Source organism: Lupinus angustifolius, chromosome LG09 (genome assembly GCF_001865875.1).
Source record: "Lupinus angustifolius cultivar Tanjil chromosome LG09, LupAngTanjil_v1.0, whole genome shotgun sequence".
Taxonomy (NCBI): Eukaryota; Viridiplantae; Streptophyta; class Magnoliopsida; order Fabales; family Fabaceae; genus Lupinus; species Lupinus angustifolius.
Genome location: NC_032017.1, coordinates 19,386,670 through 19,404,159, shown reverse-complemented (window position 1 = coordinate 19,404,159; position 17,490 = coordinate 19,386,670). Strand labels below are relative to the sequence as shown.

Below are 17,490 nucleotides of genomic sequence, written 5' to 3'. Positions count from 1 at the left end.
ACTAGTATTGATGACCGGATGGTTTTCTCATTCCCATACATATCAATTAATAAGGTATTTTGGTAGCAAAAGTAATTAGTGTGGTTAGAAGTTTGGGAAATATCCTATCAAATGCATGGATCAAAATCAATCTCATATATAAAAACGGCCAATATTATTTAAAAGAAAGTATAATTCATTTCTCACTTCCAGTAAATTTTATTAATAATTACTAAAAACAAATATTGAATCTAATATTGTTATACGTTAAAATTTTAAATCTGTGGATTAGTAAAGACTCAGCTACTATCCACTATTCCTATAATTAATCTATCTTTTTCCTATAATCTAGTTAATTATGTGAGAGAGATAAAATGTAAAAACAAACTATTTTTATAACATTGTTATGTAAGATATTAAAATGTAGGAAAAATAGTAGGAAATAACTTTAACAACGCGAAATAAGCTATGACAGTTTATTTAACTGCTCCAATTTATTGAACTCATCAAAGTTATTATTTTCTTTAAATTCACTCGAATCCAAATCGAATCCAAATCCAAATCAAATGGCTAGAAAGAGATTTTACTTAACTGCTCCAAACAATTTATTAAAGCCATCAAAATTATTATTTTCTTTAAATTCACTCAAATCCAAATCCAACATAAGGTGACTTAAATGTATATTCGCCAGTTAGGAGGAAATTGAAGAAGATAGATCAAATGGCTAGAAAGAGGAGAAAAAGAAGGAGAAAGGAAGACAAACATCTCCTAGATTTAAGATTGTGAAATTTGACAAACTCTTTTTTGGCTCAAGTTTAATCTGTTTGGATCATAAACCATTTTTATTGAACTAAATAATGAATCAACTAGAAAATAATGACAAAAAAATCAAAAAAATCCCACTATGACTCTAATAAATACACTACTAAATATTCATGTGGTGTAATTATAAGAATTAGGATCCTCTCCTAAAAAAATATACTTCTTTTATCTCTAGTCAATAACATTATATCAAATAATATAAAATTGTTAATTTTTATTTTATCATAATGTTTTTCAAGTGGTTGGGATAAGAAACAGGAGAGAGTCAGGAACAACTTATTTGTGTCCCTGTAATCTCTGTAGAACATTGACTAAGCATGGTAAAGCTAAGGTCTGTGACTCTGCATTAAATACTATATAGCAAATGTCATTATATATGGCCTCACTCTAGTACTTTGTTTGACCAACCCCTTCACTGAAGGGGAGACCTCAAAGCAGAAAACATGGAAGACTCTACAGAAACTTTTGTCCTTCCTTAATCCCAATCCATTCATTTTCTGCTATATATATATATATCCACATACATAAATTATTTTAACTACTTCATCATGATTGAAACTACACAATGTTTAGACTTCAGAAAATATGGATGGTATTGCTACTGTATGTTACTATTAACTTCAGAAAACATGGATGGAAGTTTTACTAACTTCATTCTTGGCAATAGAAATACAATCCAATAATTTCAAAGTGATGAGTGCATGATTTTTAGTAAATAGGTAGAATTGGTCTATGCAACAAAATATAACAAAACAGGAGAATCAGTATTGGTAATTCATCATCAGCAAAAGTGATTGGCTTTGGCACTGAGCATAGTAGAAATAATAATAAAGTTTGAAGAGACTTATCAAACTTGCACATTTTGAGTGTGCATAGAGTAAGGTTGTATTATTGATTTAACAATCCTGTTACTACTGCACACCCTAAACAATGCAGCGCTTTATTTTCTTTATATACAACATTTAAAAAAAATACATAAAAACTCAAATTTTCCCTATTTATTATGATCATGAAACATTAAAAAAGCATGACAATATTTAGTGGGTTTAGGAAGAATAGATATAATTTTTTTTACTCAGTAAATAAATAAGAAAAATAAGAGAGAAAGAAATTGAGGGTTGACATGATAAGAACAAAACAACTGAACACAAACATGCATGCTTATATCAATAAAATGTATAGTTGTGTAAGACCTCTAGATCCCATGATATCCAATATGTAAACAGTTCTATTCCTGAGAGCAACACTTGTTAAGAGAAGCGATCACGCACATCATTGATAAGATGGTAGTACAAAAAAACATGCATAAGCATGAATGCATAACCGAGCCAACAAAGTAACCTGTACAGAAGTGGCTGATTCTAGTGTATGCAGACATTGATAAGAAAGAGTTTCATTACATCTCATTGTGAACCATCTAATTCATTTACATTGGATTGGAAGATTGAAAAACTGTACTTAACATTCTCTTAAAAGAACAAGCCAATAACAAAGATGATGAAGTTTGTGAAACACTAACACCACCACCTCTATAATTATCATTCACACTCTCACCCTCACTAGTTCCAATCACAATCTGAAGCATATCATCATCATCACCATCATTGTTTTGGACCACAATATGAGCTCTACAAATTGGACAAGTGCAATGTGAACTTAGCCACATGTCAATGCATTCCAAATGAAAAGCGTGGCCACACTTTGGTAACCTTCTTCCAATCTCACCTTCCTCAAAACCACTCAAACAAATCACACATTCCAATTCCTTTGTTTCTGCTTCATACACAAACATGGGAATCCTCGAAACTGTTGGAAAGTCGAGTCCTTTTGTCGAAATGGGTGAGGTTTCTATGAAGTGAAAGTGGTGCATCCGGGAAGGTTCGACGGTGGCCGGAGTTCTGAGGCGGCGAGGTTGTGCCGGAGATAAGAAGAACTTGGCGTAGATGTGGAGAAGGAGGACGAAGAGGATGACTAGGAGCAAAGAAACTATGGCTACAAGCATGATGTTATTGTTGGAGAACATGTTTTGAACGAGTTGACTCAGTGAGTTCATGGGCTTGTTGGGTGACTCGGATTGGCTTTGCATTGTGACTGAAGTGTAGTTTGGTTGAATGAGCAAAAGGGGTGGATTCTTTTTGCAGAAAGATCCGAACTTTAAGAACAACAACCAAGTTTGGGTATTGGAGAATACTGTTTCATTTTGTTGTGCTTGTTCTGGTTCCTCCTTGTTTTGCAACTGCACTTGTATATGGAGAAAGGTATAAGTGGTAAGTGAAGGGGTTTGTTGCTACCTCTTAATTGTATCATTTATATGATATAATGGATTTGCGTGTGATGGTTGGCAAAGGGTTGTATATAGAGTATAGAGTAAGGGTTTGGTTAATGATGCAATTGAAGTTGAAGGAGAATCCTTTATCTAAAGACTCATGCATGGGGAATGGGTGGAGATGAACAGAAAAATAGGGGCAGAAATGAAGCACTCTCGTGAAGGTAATGGAAGTGGAGGAGGGTAGTTGAGTTTTAACAAAAATCACATGTCCTACAAAATTCTTCTTCATATCTTATCTCAATCACATTGTAACAAGTAATCCAAAAAAATTATTTTCTATTTTTATGATTATTTTGTTAATAAGTTGCCATTTTTTTTATAGGAATGGTATACAATGGTACACCAATCTTGGGAGTGGTAGAGTTATGGACTGACTTTATTTGTATATTATATTAGATGTACTTTAATTAGTTAATTGTTGTAAAGTGGGGGAAAAACCTAAGGCAAAATATATAAGTAATGCCAAAGACAATTTTGGTATTCAGTTACCCAAACCTCCATGATACATGTTATCATATAAGTCAATTGACACAATTGATAAGAGTGAATCAGGTTAAGTAATTTGTTTGGGATTGAAATCTTCTCAGATCCAATATTGATGAATAATTCATAAGTAACTTAATAAGGGTTTAATTGGCCTTGTTGTCAATTTTTTTGTTCATTAAAAAATCAATAGTGACTACATGTTCCCATGATATAGATGGGTTGATAGAGCTGCAACATTGTGAGCACCTATATTTTTTTGGTAATACCAATATTATCTCCGAACTAATCTCTTTTGGGGTATGTGACTGTCCATCCCAACAAGTATCACTCTCAGGAATTAAACCTTTGATCTTTTTGGTCATCCTGAAAATCTAACGGACAATACACCACTAGATCAATGATTTATTGGTTCTAACACCTATAGAAACTGTGTCAATATTAGAGGCAGTGTTGTATTTTCTTTTCCTTATGGGTCTACTAGATGGAGTTGAGAATGGGACCCCCAATTCATGTTTAAAAGCAATGAATGTGAGTTCAGGGGACCCATGTGAATGGAACCAGACACACTTATATGTTTATTTTTATTTTCTTGTAGCAGGACCACCCTACAGCAACCAGTCCAATGCTGATAGCAGCAGCATTAGATCTTTGCATAGATTCCACCATATTTTGCTGCATGTTTCCGGCAATGGATCAACCCCTTTTAGTTTTTTGGAATGGGCATGGTGTATTGTATAGTATATAGTATAGCCTCGTGAACTCTGACATGTACCCACATTGGTGCCATTTTATATGATGTAATGTACCCAAAGGCTCATCAAGCTTATTTAATGCTGGACATCACTTAAGTGCTATTTCTTTCCTAAAATGTGCACTTTGTTATTTTTGGATCACTAACCATGTATAACAAATCAATCAATTTGATATTTAGCAAAAAATTAAGAATAAAGATTGATGTACAATCTTAAAAGATACTCATTGCCTCACATCACATGACAGAAGAGGTATAATCTAAATCTATAAAAAATGAAGTAGAACCAATAATTGGATAATAGAAATAGAAACCGTGTATACATGAGGGTATATGTTAATAGTTTTATTCAAAGGTTAATGACCCATCTATTAAAAATGTAAATGCATGTTTAAACTTTACTTTGAAGAGTGACACAGCAGCACAAATTTGCATAGGATATGGAAATTTACTGTGGTTGTTTCTATTTTAGGCCATGACCAACTTATTTTGCATGGTCTCAGCAGGTGATATAGGTCCACACCTGTTTCTTACTTCAAATTATTAGCACTGGTGACAGTTTAACAATTAAACCAATACTAATTATCTCAGCTATTCAATTCTACAACAAATTGCAAAATATAACAAAACAACAAATAAAATTACACTTGTTTTGACTACTAAATGCATAGGAAGTGAAGTGAGTAGGAGGTTCAGTAATAAGTTGTACTATTGAAGTATTGATGTTTAAAATTCTTCAAATTGGAAACTTAAAAATGAATAAAGGAGGTATTGGAGTATTACAATTGACACAATATTTCATCATTTCTTTTTCTCCCCTTAAAAAATCTAAACAATGATCAAGTGAAAAATATTTCTTCCCTGGCCTTTTCAGAACTTCACATACATTCAATTCAGTCCATTAGTTTGTATCTTTTCTCCTGGACCCCAGTAGCTCCCAAATGAATCTCTATTATTGTGTGGAGGGGTACCTGTAAATGACAAATCTTGCATTAGATATACTGTGCAAACTCATCACTCATTATAATGTTTCTCAGAATGAGATGGTGAACTTAAAAAAACTAATATCGAAGCTATAGCTCAGTTCATTCTTAAATATTCGCCACGAAACCACCAGGCCTGTGAATCAACTCAATCTTTCATACAAGAGTAAGAACATCACATTTGACAAAATATGAATCCTCAGATTACCTCTATAGTTGGAATTTCTTTCAAAGGCCTATCAGTGAAATATGCATACAATGCCCTCAAAACTGCCTGCAATGACAAAAGTATAAAAAACCTGAAGTATTAAAACCAGTTAACCATAAAGTATATGTAAACACGAGTTTAATTTAATGTTGCGCATAATACCTGGTGAGATACCACAACAACAGGTGCTCGTTGTCGCTCAAGCTCAATAATTACAGGCTCTAGTCTGCATTATTACCAAGACCGAAGTTATTTATATCATGCGAGTAGTTTTTACGAGCTAAATAATGTTAAAAGATGCAATGTTATTAACCTTTGAATAACATCCAAGTAGGACTCTCCACGAGGATAACGATACCTAAGCTTATCCTTTTTGCGGGATCTGCAATAAAGCAAAAATAATATCAAATAAATATTTGCGCTTGAACATTTTTATACAGCATCGTGCTCCCACTAACAACACGCATTTTCATTCTACTTGCAGATGAGAGAGATTAGAAGTTTTGACATACTCATACTCCTCTGGCATGTTCTTATGGATTTCTCCATATGTCATCCCATCACAAACTCCAGCATTTATCTCATCAAGTGCACGCCATTGTATCTAACAAACATACATAGATTGTAAATGCAGGAAACTATCAATATGTAATTGTGTCACAACCCATACCTCCTATGCAGCAATACACTTTTAACGATGACACTAACCTTGGGAAATCCAACAATTGGACCTGCTGTCAGAATTGTTCGCTGCAGTGTACTAGTCCATATCTGGACACCAGTTACAAAGATCACAAGTCATTCATCATTCCAATATTTGCACACATTTTTCTGCATGCACTTAGCTGATATGATATGAGAACTCATTCCGTACTAAATTAATATAACTTCCACTAAACCCTATACATAATGAGCGCTCTTGTTTGCAATATCAAATATGAAAACTCATGAAAAGGCAATAGAGAATTTTACGTTATAATTCATGTTTCATTTCGTCTCAAGAGGCTTCACTTGCTAGGGCATCTGAAACTATAATATTATCAAATGTCCCCTGTAGACCTCTTTCTCACTCCATTTTGTTGAAATTAAACGTGCTCACATATGGTGCTTGCCTTAAAATATAATAATCAATATTTTATTACTTAGAGGGAATAAACATAGAATTCTCATATTTGCATAATCCCTGAAACTACCCATACATCTGACTATTGACATCCTAATAGTACTATACCAGTTCACCTTTTCTTCTAAGAGGTCCTAATGAGAACTTTCAACAGCAACCGTAAAGCCATTACCTTTGGTTTCAACTTCGGTACCAAGCCTACACAGATCAAAATCCCCGACCCTCACCATCCTCCCTTAAACAAATACTCAATCAAAACTGGCAAAAACTACAGACGGAACAATATCAATCACTGGCTAACAAATAACTAATGCTGTTTCCCACAATGTTTAGCAGTTTTGCCCATTAATTCTGTAGGTAGCTATATCAAATGAAGGAAGATGAGATTCAAGCATCAACTTATAAGCATTGGATTCTAAGGAAAAACCCAGTAATTGAATCTATACAATTGAAAAGGCTTACAGAAGCAGCTCTTTCTGAACTGAGACGCTTTTCAACAAAGTTCGCTAACTTCTTTTTGTAACGATCTCCATTCCCACTGTTGAAACAAATTGCAATGAGTTGAAGTTAGTCGGCTAAAAGTTCACACTTCACAGCAATTATTGTTTAACAAACCAGATATCACATTAAAAAGGAAACAATTCAAAGACAGAGGAAGAAGAACTTTTACCATTTCTCAATGCTAAAAAACAAATTTTCAATTAAGTCCCGCATCAAAGAGCTGTGTGCCTTATTTGGTTTTTCTTATCAGCTAATTGGGTGTACCCAAACACAGAAGTGGCAAATAGAGAAACCTCTAGCATGATGAAAGATACTAAAGTAACTCTTAACAACATGAAAGCAATTAGTTCCCAAAAATAGAAAAGCCCCTCAAAATCCAAAAAGGATATGTCAGGGCAGGACAAAAATGCATGAATTAGTTTAAGAAGGCTGGAAAATATGAACAAGGACTTCAGTAATACACAAAACAATCTTAAGTTTTAGATGACAAAGTTGTCCTAAGAACACAAGAACCATATGTTGAAATGCATTGCCTTTATACCGTCTTCCAGCAAAAGAGAAGGTGTGGAAGTAGATCTAAACACAAGTTCAAAATCAGCACACTTTAGAACAAGGTTTTGTTTCCTTAAAGCTTAAACCATGATTTTTAGGTTGTGAAAAAAAAGTGGTTAACTTTTTATAGATTTTAGTTCAAGCAGGTGTTTGTGTTTGGTTAAAATCAAAATAATCAACCTTTATTTGAAAAGTTACACAGGTTAATCAGAAGCAAACCAAAGTAGCTTCTGGTTGTAATAAAAAATCTGATTATTTTGAGATTCTGATTATTGAAAAAGATATTTACCCAAACATACATTATCCTATAAGTGACTTTTTTCATCGAAAAAATAAGTAGTTTCGCAGAGAAATAATCCCAAACAAACACACCCTAATGATATTAACAAGCAGGACACTGAAGAAAAAGAATTTTAATATAGCTCAGGCTTCCCAAAACGCTACAACATCTCTAACCAGTAAAAGGACTGAGTCAGACTGGTTGACTTACTATTTTGCAAAGTTTGATCAAGGTAGTGGAAAATGGCAACTGGTTTCAGAACATGTGTGCACTACAGGAATTTTCCAATATAATAGGTTCAGAGCTACAATGGCCAAACAGTTGGCCTGAGCTTAGATCTGGTTTAGATTTCTGAAGGTCCTTATCGCATTGGAACTTTTCTACACGAGCTGTTGAAAAAGGTACTTCCGCAAAAGACCTTTTCCAGTGAAGATTTTCATATAAGTAGAACCTGTTCAGGTTTCCAACAAGCCTTTATCTTTCTTCAGAAACCAATTGTGCCACATCACAAATAAATAACTCCAATTACAAGTACATTCAATGATATGACTCTAAATAATTGTGATGATGTGATGTAAAACACTGTCTGAATAATGCTATAAAAAACTAATATTCTAAGTCAATTACAAGTGTAGTACAAATAATACAGGCATAAGCCAATAAAAATCCTTACATGATAAGACTCATAACACTGATCGTCTGAATATTCCAACAGTTTCTCTTCTAACCAAAAACAGCAAGAAGAGTTTTCATTTTTATTTCTACCACATTTCTACAGCCTATGTGCTCATCAAGTTTAATATTGCATTGAATAGACACCAAAGGGGCCAAATATGACAATATACCTTAATGCAGTATCTCCTCCAATTCGGCCTCTCACATTAGCCTGACTTTCTCCATGCCGAGTAAGTAATATTGGGCGTGGTGTAAGATGAGTATTTACCTACAAGAAAATAACAACGCATTCAATAGAAACTTACATGTGATATGAAGAACAGCTTTCTGGATGCATGTCACTAAGCTTCTAACAAAACGACTTTCTTGGGAAGTTAGGCAAATATAAACTGTTTCTTTATTTATTTTCAAATTTCATTTTTGTCAAATATGTTTTATTTTATTTGTATTGCTCTTTTTATGTTTTGAAATTTCATCAACGGTGTCCTGCCAAACTCCATAAAATTTATAACCAAACTTGCCCATGTGGTTCTGAGAGGAAATTTTGATTGAAATCACCAAGGGTGTAAAATTCTGGTCCCTTGACAAATATTTTGATTTTATTTTCTTCCTTAAAGTTTTATTTGTTCTAAACATGTCATTTATGTTTTTAAATGCTATTAATGTTTTCTCAGTCATTACTCCATCAAATTTACTACACTAACATGCTTTTTTCGCATACAATAAGGAAAGGTTAGCTCATGTTATCATCTGAGGGATACAAACTTTTGGGCCTCCTTGAAAGGCTTGTGGAGGATATAATACATGCTCTTTCGACAAGGCCAATTACAGAAGTTTAATTATGTATTTCATTGTACAAAGCTAGCACAAGCCATTATATGAATAATTATGACAGAAGGGATCTTCAAAGGATAACAAATCAGTGATAACTCATTGCCACCAATTTTCTAAATACCGGGTCAGATTTTGTGAATTAACTTAATTGTTTTGCTTGTGTGCATGCATGAAGCTTTGACTGTAAATAACCACATTCATCAAAGAAACTTACCAAGAAAAAGACAATCCGGCCAGGAATATAGCCACTGATATTGTTCGCCTAAATGAAAAGATAGAAGCTGTAAATAATCAGAAATTAAAGTCACACTGTAGACCAAATTTTGAAATTGCTAGAGAAAAACTCAAGGAGTGCACAAAGTATGTGCAACAAGAAATAGTGAACGGTTAGAACAGCTCCCTATAAAAATTAACCATGAACTTATTTTAATATCATCTGAGCTTAAACAAACAATGTCCGGCATATTATTCGTACAAATCTCAGAAAGTACTATATGGATATGCAACATTTTGGGCATCCTTTCATCCAAGAAATGCCATAAATGGTATAATTCTATTCATAATGTAGTTTATAAAATTACACAACATTTAGAACAAGAGGTCCAGGATTTAATTCTTGTCACGCTCGGTGCCTAACTCTATCAATATGAACATAAGTTTGTCACTACCAACAAAATTTTGGATCTGGCTGATGGGTCTTTCTAACTTGTCTCAGTTGTCTGTTTGATACAATGCTGTAATTATACCGGTAACCAGTAAGTAATAGCAATATGCGTTGCTAACACTGATCTTCCGTGAATAAACATGTTGAATTCGATGATTTCAGTGGACCAAGTAAATACTTAAGATAGGCAAAAAGACTCAAGGGAACTGTAGTTATAAAGTTAGAGGTGAAAGTTAAACTGTACCATGTAAGCTTCTGATACCAAGGTTTTACATCTAGTTTAACTATTAGAGTCTATTACAAATTTTACAAACCCAAACTACAGCAACCATATGGACAACATACACCCATATCAAATGTGTGATAATAGCTAACTAGACAATGAGCTACGTAAAAGGGCTATACTCAACACAAAGAACGATATAATTAAAGGTTAAACTTACTTGTATTTGCCCACCATGTCCACTAGCCATGTCAATCATTTTTATGTAAGATCCTTCTTCTACCGTCTCATAAACCTGGTAATATGAAATCGACATTATTTAAAGCAAAAGCTAAACTAGAACAGTCATTAAAAGTAGATAAGAAGGACTTGCCTTCTCATAATTGGCTACACGGTCTTTAAAGTCTCGCAATCCAGACTCAAAATCTTGCCTGAAAAAGAAAGGTAATTGCTTATTTATCCACAGTCATCAAATATGATGTCACTGATGTTAAAGGAAACATTACACTTCTGCATAGTCAGGACTTTGCTGAATTTTAAGGCGTATGTTCCTTTCAATTATGTCGACATCATTGCATATTGTTTCCAGAAAGATAATCTGTAATAAAAACACAAAGATGCATTACGAAGGTCGAAGAGTTCAAAATTAAATATTACATTTTTCATATCACATAGGTAACAATGCCCATCTCTGACTACGGTACCTTGCATCTTCCTTCAGCCAATTTCATCAGTGTTTTTCTTCGCTGCTTGCTGCTGTTTGTGGCATCAAATATCCCAACCTAAATCCGAATTAAAACTTATGCAAAAGAACTTGAAAGAAGGCATAAAAGTAACAAGGTTATCGAACAAGAATGAACTTACCTGGCCCCCTTCTTGCATCCAAGATATCATATCTTCAAACGCCAGAACTGCTACCTAGTGGCAAATGATGTATTAAAAATATGTACACGGGGAAAGGTCAACATGGTGTTATTTTTACCAAAAACAAATACTATTAAAAATTAAAAGCAGACTGGCTCCTGCAACAATGAACTTTCCTTTTGGAACTTATAGTCTACATTACAGTGTGTTAACACTAACAAAATCATTCAAGATAAGAGAAGTGTCAGGAGTAGCATTTGAATTCAAGAGTGTCATAGTATTACCAAGCTAATATCTGCCAATAGAAAAGTTCTTTCATCATGTTCAAGAGTGTCATAAATTAATGGTGTTACTGCCATATATAAATGATATTTTAAAGTCATTTGGCATCATAACTTCAACCCTTAAAGTGTTAAAGTATGTCAATCCATCTCCCATTGTATGCTCTACCATCCTTTTTGAGTTCTTTCATCATGTTCTGCTTTGGGAATCTCTTAAAAGTCTTGAAAGTTGAAGAGTATAATCTTTTCTTTCCCAAGAAACAGTACTGTGTACGATTAAGAATCGAAGCAGCAATTAAGAGCATCTTGTGAGACAGAAAAATTCTTTAAAAGAATTATGTAAATATCTTTTCACATATGTATATCCAGTAAATAAGTGAATTATTACAACAACAATCAAGCCTTAAGCCTACTAGGTGTGGTAAGCTACATAAGTGAATTATTGGCAGCTAAAAAATAGCATGTTCAAGTGTAAATATAATTTTGTTCAACATAATAAAGAATGTACAACATAGAAACAACGTCATCTTACTTCTAACTAAGAATAAAGATTTATGACCTAATTATATACAACTAATATAATTTGCTCTCGCATTTTGATCATTCAAATAAAAAAACATTATTGGCCAGACCACCAGAAGTTACCTCATTGCGTGCATCCATGCCTTGAGAATTGTCAGCTCGAAAGAAATCAGCAGACTGCATAGTAGAATATGAGATATTGAAAATTTCGCAAGAAAACACTACATTCTAGTTTAACATTGTGATTTCAAGAATAAAAACAGCATTCCAGAAAGGGAATAAAGTGGCCTATAGTGATCACATGATGTAGCAAGATTTAAAAGTTGATGTCCTTCCAAACTACAAGAGATGATATTAAACCATCAGTCATGCTAAATTTAACAATAATTATATGTGTTCTTCACATTGGCAGCCAATAACCGTTCATTTGAAGAGATGTATTGGAATAATAAAAAAATCGCCACATAACATGATAGATTAATCTTTTAGGTCAAGTGGTTCATTATGACGTAGGTCCTCGTGAGTAACTTTTAATACGGATGAATAAATTGAATAGTTGACTGTTTGAAGCCAAGTTCCCTTTTCTGTCATGGGAAAGGTCAGAAACTGTTTAAACAATTTATGCAGAATAAAAGTGTAGCCCAGTATATGAGGCTCTCACCTAATGAGGTATGGGGAGGGTAAATGTATGCAACTAGCAAGCGAAGAGATTGTTTTTAATATTTGAGCTCATGACCTCCAGGTCACAAGCCATTCAACCCTATTGTTGCATCCATGCTCAACAAATTATGAATTATTGCAAAAATTAGAGAATGCCTAAAGCGCTGGGTTTTGGAACCATTCCGATAATTTCAAACCATCAACCTTTACGAATAAGAAAATCAAAATTCACAGAGCATCAACAATTGTGGGCCTTCCAAGCACTTCGAATTCCCCGGTATTTCAAAACAGTATTCTTCTTCTCTTCATGTCAAATTTGTTAAAAGCGTAATGCTACAAGCCCATTTCAGGCACAAAATTCATACCCTGCCACAGTATTCCATCAGATGGTAAAGTGTGTCATGTCAAAGCCATGTGTCAAATCTTTATAGAAGCGTGTCAAATCTAAAAAGGACTGGGAATGGGGTAGTAGTGGCCTAGTGGGCGCCGTGGATATGTGTGGTAAGACAAAATCACAAAGAATCCATCTCTATATGTCACTCCTTCAACTTAATCAAACCAAACACCTTCTTGTTTTGTTTTTAAACTCAAGTTGTGAGGAACCCTTTTGTATAACCATAACTAACTCTGAGAATCCATCCCTAGATGTCACAAGTTGAACTCTGGGAAATTAACAATCGCTAGATAAAGAATTCTGACTAGGAAATTATTTTCACATAGCGTGTCCTCTACACTAAAATGAACCACAACAGTTCATATGACAAATACTATACAGAAATATCATATAATAAGGGATGTATCTAACAAATATTATATATAAATAAATAAAAGAAGCACAAGATACGTAGTAATCGAAGTGGGAACAAGTTTCTACAATTGTGAGAACTTTTGCGCCATTAAAAGTCTATAAGGTAGATAATCAGTAAATGAGAAGTTATAAACTATTTCATAGATTCATTTACATTAAGTTTACCTGATTAGTTCCATGCCGAAGGCGACGATACTGTGACATCAAAATGTAAGTGTGTTAACCTTCATACTTTACATATTTCCAATATTCTACTAGGCACAAGATTAATCATCACAAAGAAGAGCCATGTCAAGAATGTGAACAACCTTACCAACATTGAAGTGTTTGGTATCATGACCTAACCAACGGAGATATCTTGCCAATTTAGCTGCAGTATAAGTTTTACCTCGAGCAGGCAGGCTCACCTAATTAGAAGAAACTAGTTAGAAATATTCATTTTCACATATTTTAATTTACTAAATGAAATTTGGCATTTTTTGCTAGGTACTTCTAACGTCTAACTTTCAAAATTTGTTCTTTCATTTTATTTTTGTTAAGAAAATTTCTTTCACTTTTAATCTCACATAATTCACAACCAAAACTCCAATTTGAAGCCAAAAAGAAGTTGCAGCGAAGAATTGCTAAAGGTTAAAATTTTCATGAATTTACTCCTCAAGCTAGAGCGATACCATGACAATCGCTAAATGTCTGTCCTCCTTGGGACCTAGCATCTGATCAGCAATGGCAGCAGCTGCAACAGCTCCAGCAGCTTCTGGAATTGAATTCTGTCATTTAAAAAATAAAAGAAGTAAGAAGGCAGAAGCATAGAAGATAGATGAATTTCAATAATAAGCAAGAAATGGAAATAATTTATACAAACCTTGCTAGTAGTGAAAGTATTTGAACTAGAACATTTTACAAGTCTAGGAGATCCAACACCCCGATCGACAAAATTCCCCCTCTGACCATCTTCCTTTCGCAGAGGTGAAATTGTGTCCACTGACTTAGATTTAACCATTCCAGGACTTTGATACACCTGAGATGGATCTGAGACTATAACCTCCACCTTTAAGTTGGAACATTAACATAACCTATTAGATGTGTTATATTGCACTATCAATAGTCAATATGTACTTGCATCCAAAAGTTTTTCTCTTAAACATCATATGTAATGCTATTTGTTACTTGTAGCAAAGCTTTAGTTGCTTATTAAAGGAAGAGAGAGGGGGTAAAATTAATACATTAAAGCATCAAACATCGGTCTACTAGTCGGTTTCATACTTAAGATGTACAGAAGATCGGTCTAATTTGATAGGTTGAGCACTAGATTCTAATTCCTCAATCAACCAAAGTCTTTGAAATGTTAAAGGGATTTTGCTAAAAAAATAATCTGAACATTTATCAAATAAACACAAAAGGTCAAAAACTCATTAGAAGGGTTCTGTTAGTCTTTTTTACTAATCATCCCTTTAGAAGGTATAATAATAAATTTGAAATGTGAAACTGAAATTTAAACCTTTACCGCTGCAGGTTGATCAATAGGAAAACTGTCATCCCTGATGGAATATGAACCACTGCCAGATCCACTACTTAGTGACCTGGGATCCTCTGTCAAGTTAGCAGCATATACAAGTTCCGGACTTACACAAGTAGAAGGTGATGGGACAACATAATGTTCAAGATCAAGATCCAAACTCGCAGACGAGACAAACTGAACAAAGGAAAAGTTAAGCATGAGGTCCATAGTAATGGTATGCAAACAATTGAACAAACTGTTTTCGGGACATGTTAACCATAGGTTGGAATAAGAGAAAATTGGGGAGCGTTAGCATATGCAAGCCACTATTAAAGATAGATGAGTGGATGCATACATGGAAACGTACATGCACTTTCACAACAACAAAAATATTGTATGTTACCATAATCACTTCGTTATTGAAGGACTTAAGTTAGATATACAAGGCCTTTCCAAGGACTTGGCTTATGACATAACACAATGACATCATTTGATTCATGCAAGCAACCCCACCTAATAGGAAAAGGCTTGTGTTGTTGTTGTACCAGATTAATCACTTGACTCTTGACAATAACAACCATTTTAGGCTATCAGGTTAGAAAAATACCACAGAACAAACTACAGCTCCATGGAGTATGACAGCTAAAGTTGCTAGGCATTAAAGAAAACTCTTAAACCCTGACCAGTGCTCCACACAACTAAAGGAAAAATTAATCGTACTATCACATTGACAATAGTTAAAGACTATTTTAATTTGCACTGCCCATAGAAGAATATTGACTACAACAAGTAAGGTTTATCTTATGATTAGGAATAGGGCAAAGCATATTAAGAGAGAGAGAGAGAGAGTTAAAACATAAAGGAGGAGAAAACCAGCATAGTGCAAATGCAAGTTATGAAGGTAGTGACAAGAGGAAAATTTTTGTTTTTCAAATAAAAAGAAAAGTACCGTTCTTAAAGAGTGTCTGATTCTTAATGGCATGCATCACACTGCAACCAAATCTATCAATGGGAAAAAACATAAAGGAAACTGTAAGTTGAAGTCTTACCTCAGCACCTGTCTGAACTCCTGAATTTATGCTCACATCGGGTATCCCACGCACAGCCGGGAGATGGAAATGCTCCTCATACGCCCTCCAACTAGCTGCAAGATCAAAGGGGGAAACCCTTCTTGCTTCAACAAATACTCGATACTCAAGAACTGCATCATTATCAAGCCTAAACAAAGCAAGCCTGGCATCCTCCTCCAATGCTCCCTCAATAAGTAGGTGACTTGGACCCTCCTCAACAAAACAAGGTGCATCCGTGTCCTTGGGCTGTAGGAGGAATTTGAAATCTAATGTTTCTGGAAAATCCCAAGCAAAACCAACACATCAGGTTAGAAATGTAGTCTAGTATAGAACCCCTTCAGTGACACCATTACTAATACATTTTGAGGGAAGGCTAATTTTACCTTACAAAATTGAGAGAGTTATAAAATGCATGTAAAATGAATAAAGAATGATTGAAGTATTACATGATATCTCTCATATTTTGTTCCATTTATCTTCAAAAAAATCTCAAAAGAAGATAATGTTGACTCAAAACGAAAAATAAGCCCTCATTCTTTTCCCTCCAATCCAATCATAGCTAAACTTGAAGACACCATAAGAACATAGTGTCTTTGCTCATGTTGAAGCCAAATAAAGAGCTCAATTCTCAGAGTAAGAGTTTGTAGTTTGATTTTTACCATTACATTTATATAAAATGCCCTTAACTTCTACCCAAAAGCTACTTAATAAGGAGCTCAAATAAATATAAACAGTTATTTGCTTATATTTAACATTTCATTCTCTCATGTTTTTCGACCTTACAAGTTTAGTCTCTCATAATTTGTAAAATCGAAAATGATGTTCAAAAATTTCAAATGTGGGTCAAATTGGATCTTTTTAGTATGTGACTGAATTTTTTGAGGACTAATTCCTAGGGGGACTTTAACACTGAACATTTATTTATTCTTACTTTTTCTCTGTTTCTTAATCTTTGAATCTGAAGAGAGATAAAAAAAAGATAAAGGTTTACCATGATTAGGTGGAAGAACAAAACTCAACTCCCACGTCGAAGCGGATTCCCTTTCCATGGAAAGCTGCATAAAAAAGAAGAACAAAAGTTGAAGAAAGAAAGATGAAAATGAAGAAGAAAGAAATATAGAAATGAAGGAAAATGAGATAAAAATTACAGCTTTATGAGGATCCCAAGAAGAAACAAGTGGAAATGAACCATAAACATGAGGGAAGAGTTGGGTATGAATGGGTTTGTTTGTGTTGTTAAGGTTTTCAATCTTGAGAGAAACATAGAGAAGTGCATCATGTACTTGTTGTTCAACACTACCAACATCATCATTAGTCCCCATTTTCTGTTTTCTCTTTATCTATCTTCTATCTTCTATCTTCTATCTTCTATCTAAT

The 17,490-nt window shown here is 34.1% G+C and overlaps 2 protein-coding genes across 5 annotated transcripts; both read right to left on the bottom strand.

Annotated features, from left to right (window-relative positions):
• Positions 2,179 to 3,318, bottom strand: LOC109356045 (RING-H2 finger protein ATL63-like). The gene has a single exon (XM_019599369.1). It carries the CDS (start codon positions 2,885 to 2,887, stop codon positions 2,228 to 2,230), a length of 660 nt encoding a protein of 219 aa, XP_019454914.1. The 5' UTR covers positions 2,888 to 3,318; the 3' UTR covers positions 2,179 to 2,227.
• Positions 5,059 to 17,476, bottom strand: LOC109357224 (6-phosphofructo-2-kinase/fructose-2,6-bisphosphatase-like). 4 transcript variants are annotated; one of them, XM_019601021.1, is made up of 23 exons: positions 17,262 to 17,476; positions 17,105 to 17,168; positions 16,093 to 16,388; positions 15,043 to 15,238; positions 14,408 to 14,595; positions 14,217 to 14,312; positions 13,854 to 13,952; positions 13,711 to 13,740; positions 12,201 to 12,254; positions 11,275 to 11,328; positions 11,115 to 11,192; positions 10,917 to 11,008; positions 10,784 to 10,841; positions 10,631 to 10,705; positions 9,738 to 9,785; positions 8,860 to 8,957; positions 7,144 to 7,219; positions 6,267 to 6,329; positions 6,071 to 6,162; positions 5,872 to 5,940; positions 5,721 to 5,784; positions 5,559 to 5,624; positions 5,059 to 5,338 (listed from the first exon to the last, which is right to left on the bottom strand). In XM_019601021.1, exons 1-23 carry the CDS (start codon positions 17,433 to 17,435, stop codon positions 5,261 to 5,263), a joined length of 2,208 nt encoding a protein of 735 aa, XP_019456566.1. In that variant the 5' UTR covers positions 17,436 to 17,476; the 3' UTR covers positions 5,059 to 5,260. The 4 variants fall into 4 exon arrangements, 3 of the variants coding, with proteins under 3 accessions (XP_019456566.1, XP_019456569.1, XP_019456567.1); XM_019601024.1 differs by having other exon boundaries at positions 14,408 to 14,563; positions 15,050 to 15,238; XM_019601022.1 differs by having other exon boundaries at positions 5,261 to 5,338; positions 14,408 to 14,593; positions 15,050 to 15,238.

Coding starts and splice junctions, on each gene's coding strand:
- LOC109356045 (XM_019599369.1), bottom strand. CDS start 2,887: ATGCAAAGCCAATCCGAGTCACCCAACAAGCCCATGAACTCACTGAGT.
- LOC109357224 (XM_019601021.1), bottom strand. CDS start 17,435: ATGGGGACTAATGATGATGTTGGTAGTGTTGAACAACAAGTACATGAT. Junction 14,313..14,407: donor ATACTTTCACTACTAGCAAG/GTTTGTATAAAT, acceptor TTTAAATGACAG/AATTCAATTCCAGAAGCTGC. Junction 10,706..10,783: donor GTGTAGCCAATTATGAGAAG/GCAAGTCCTTCT, acceptor TCATATTACCAG/GTTTATGAGACGGTAGAAGA.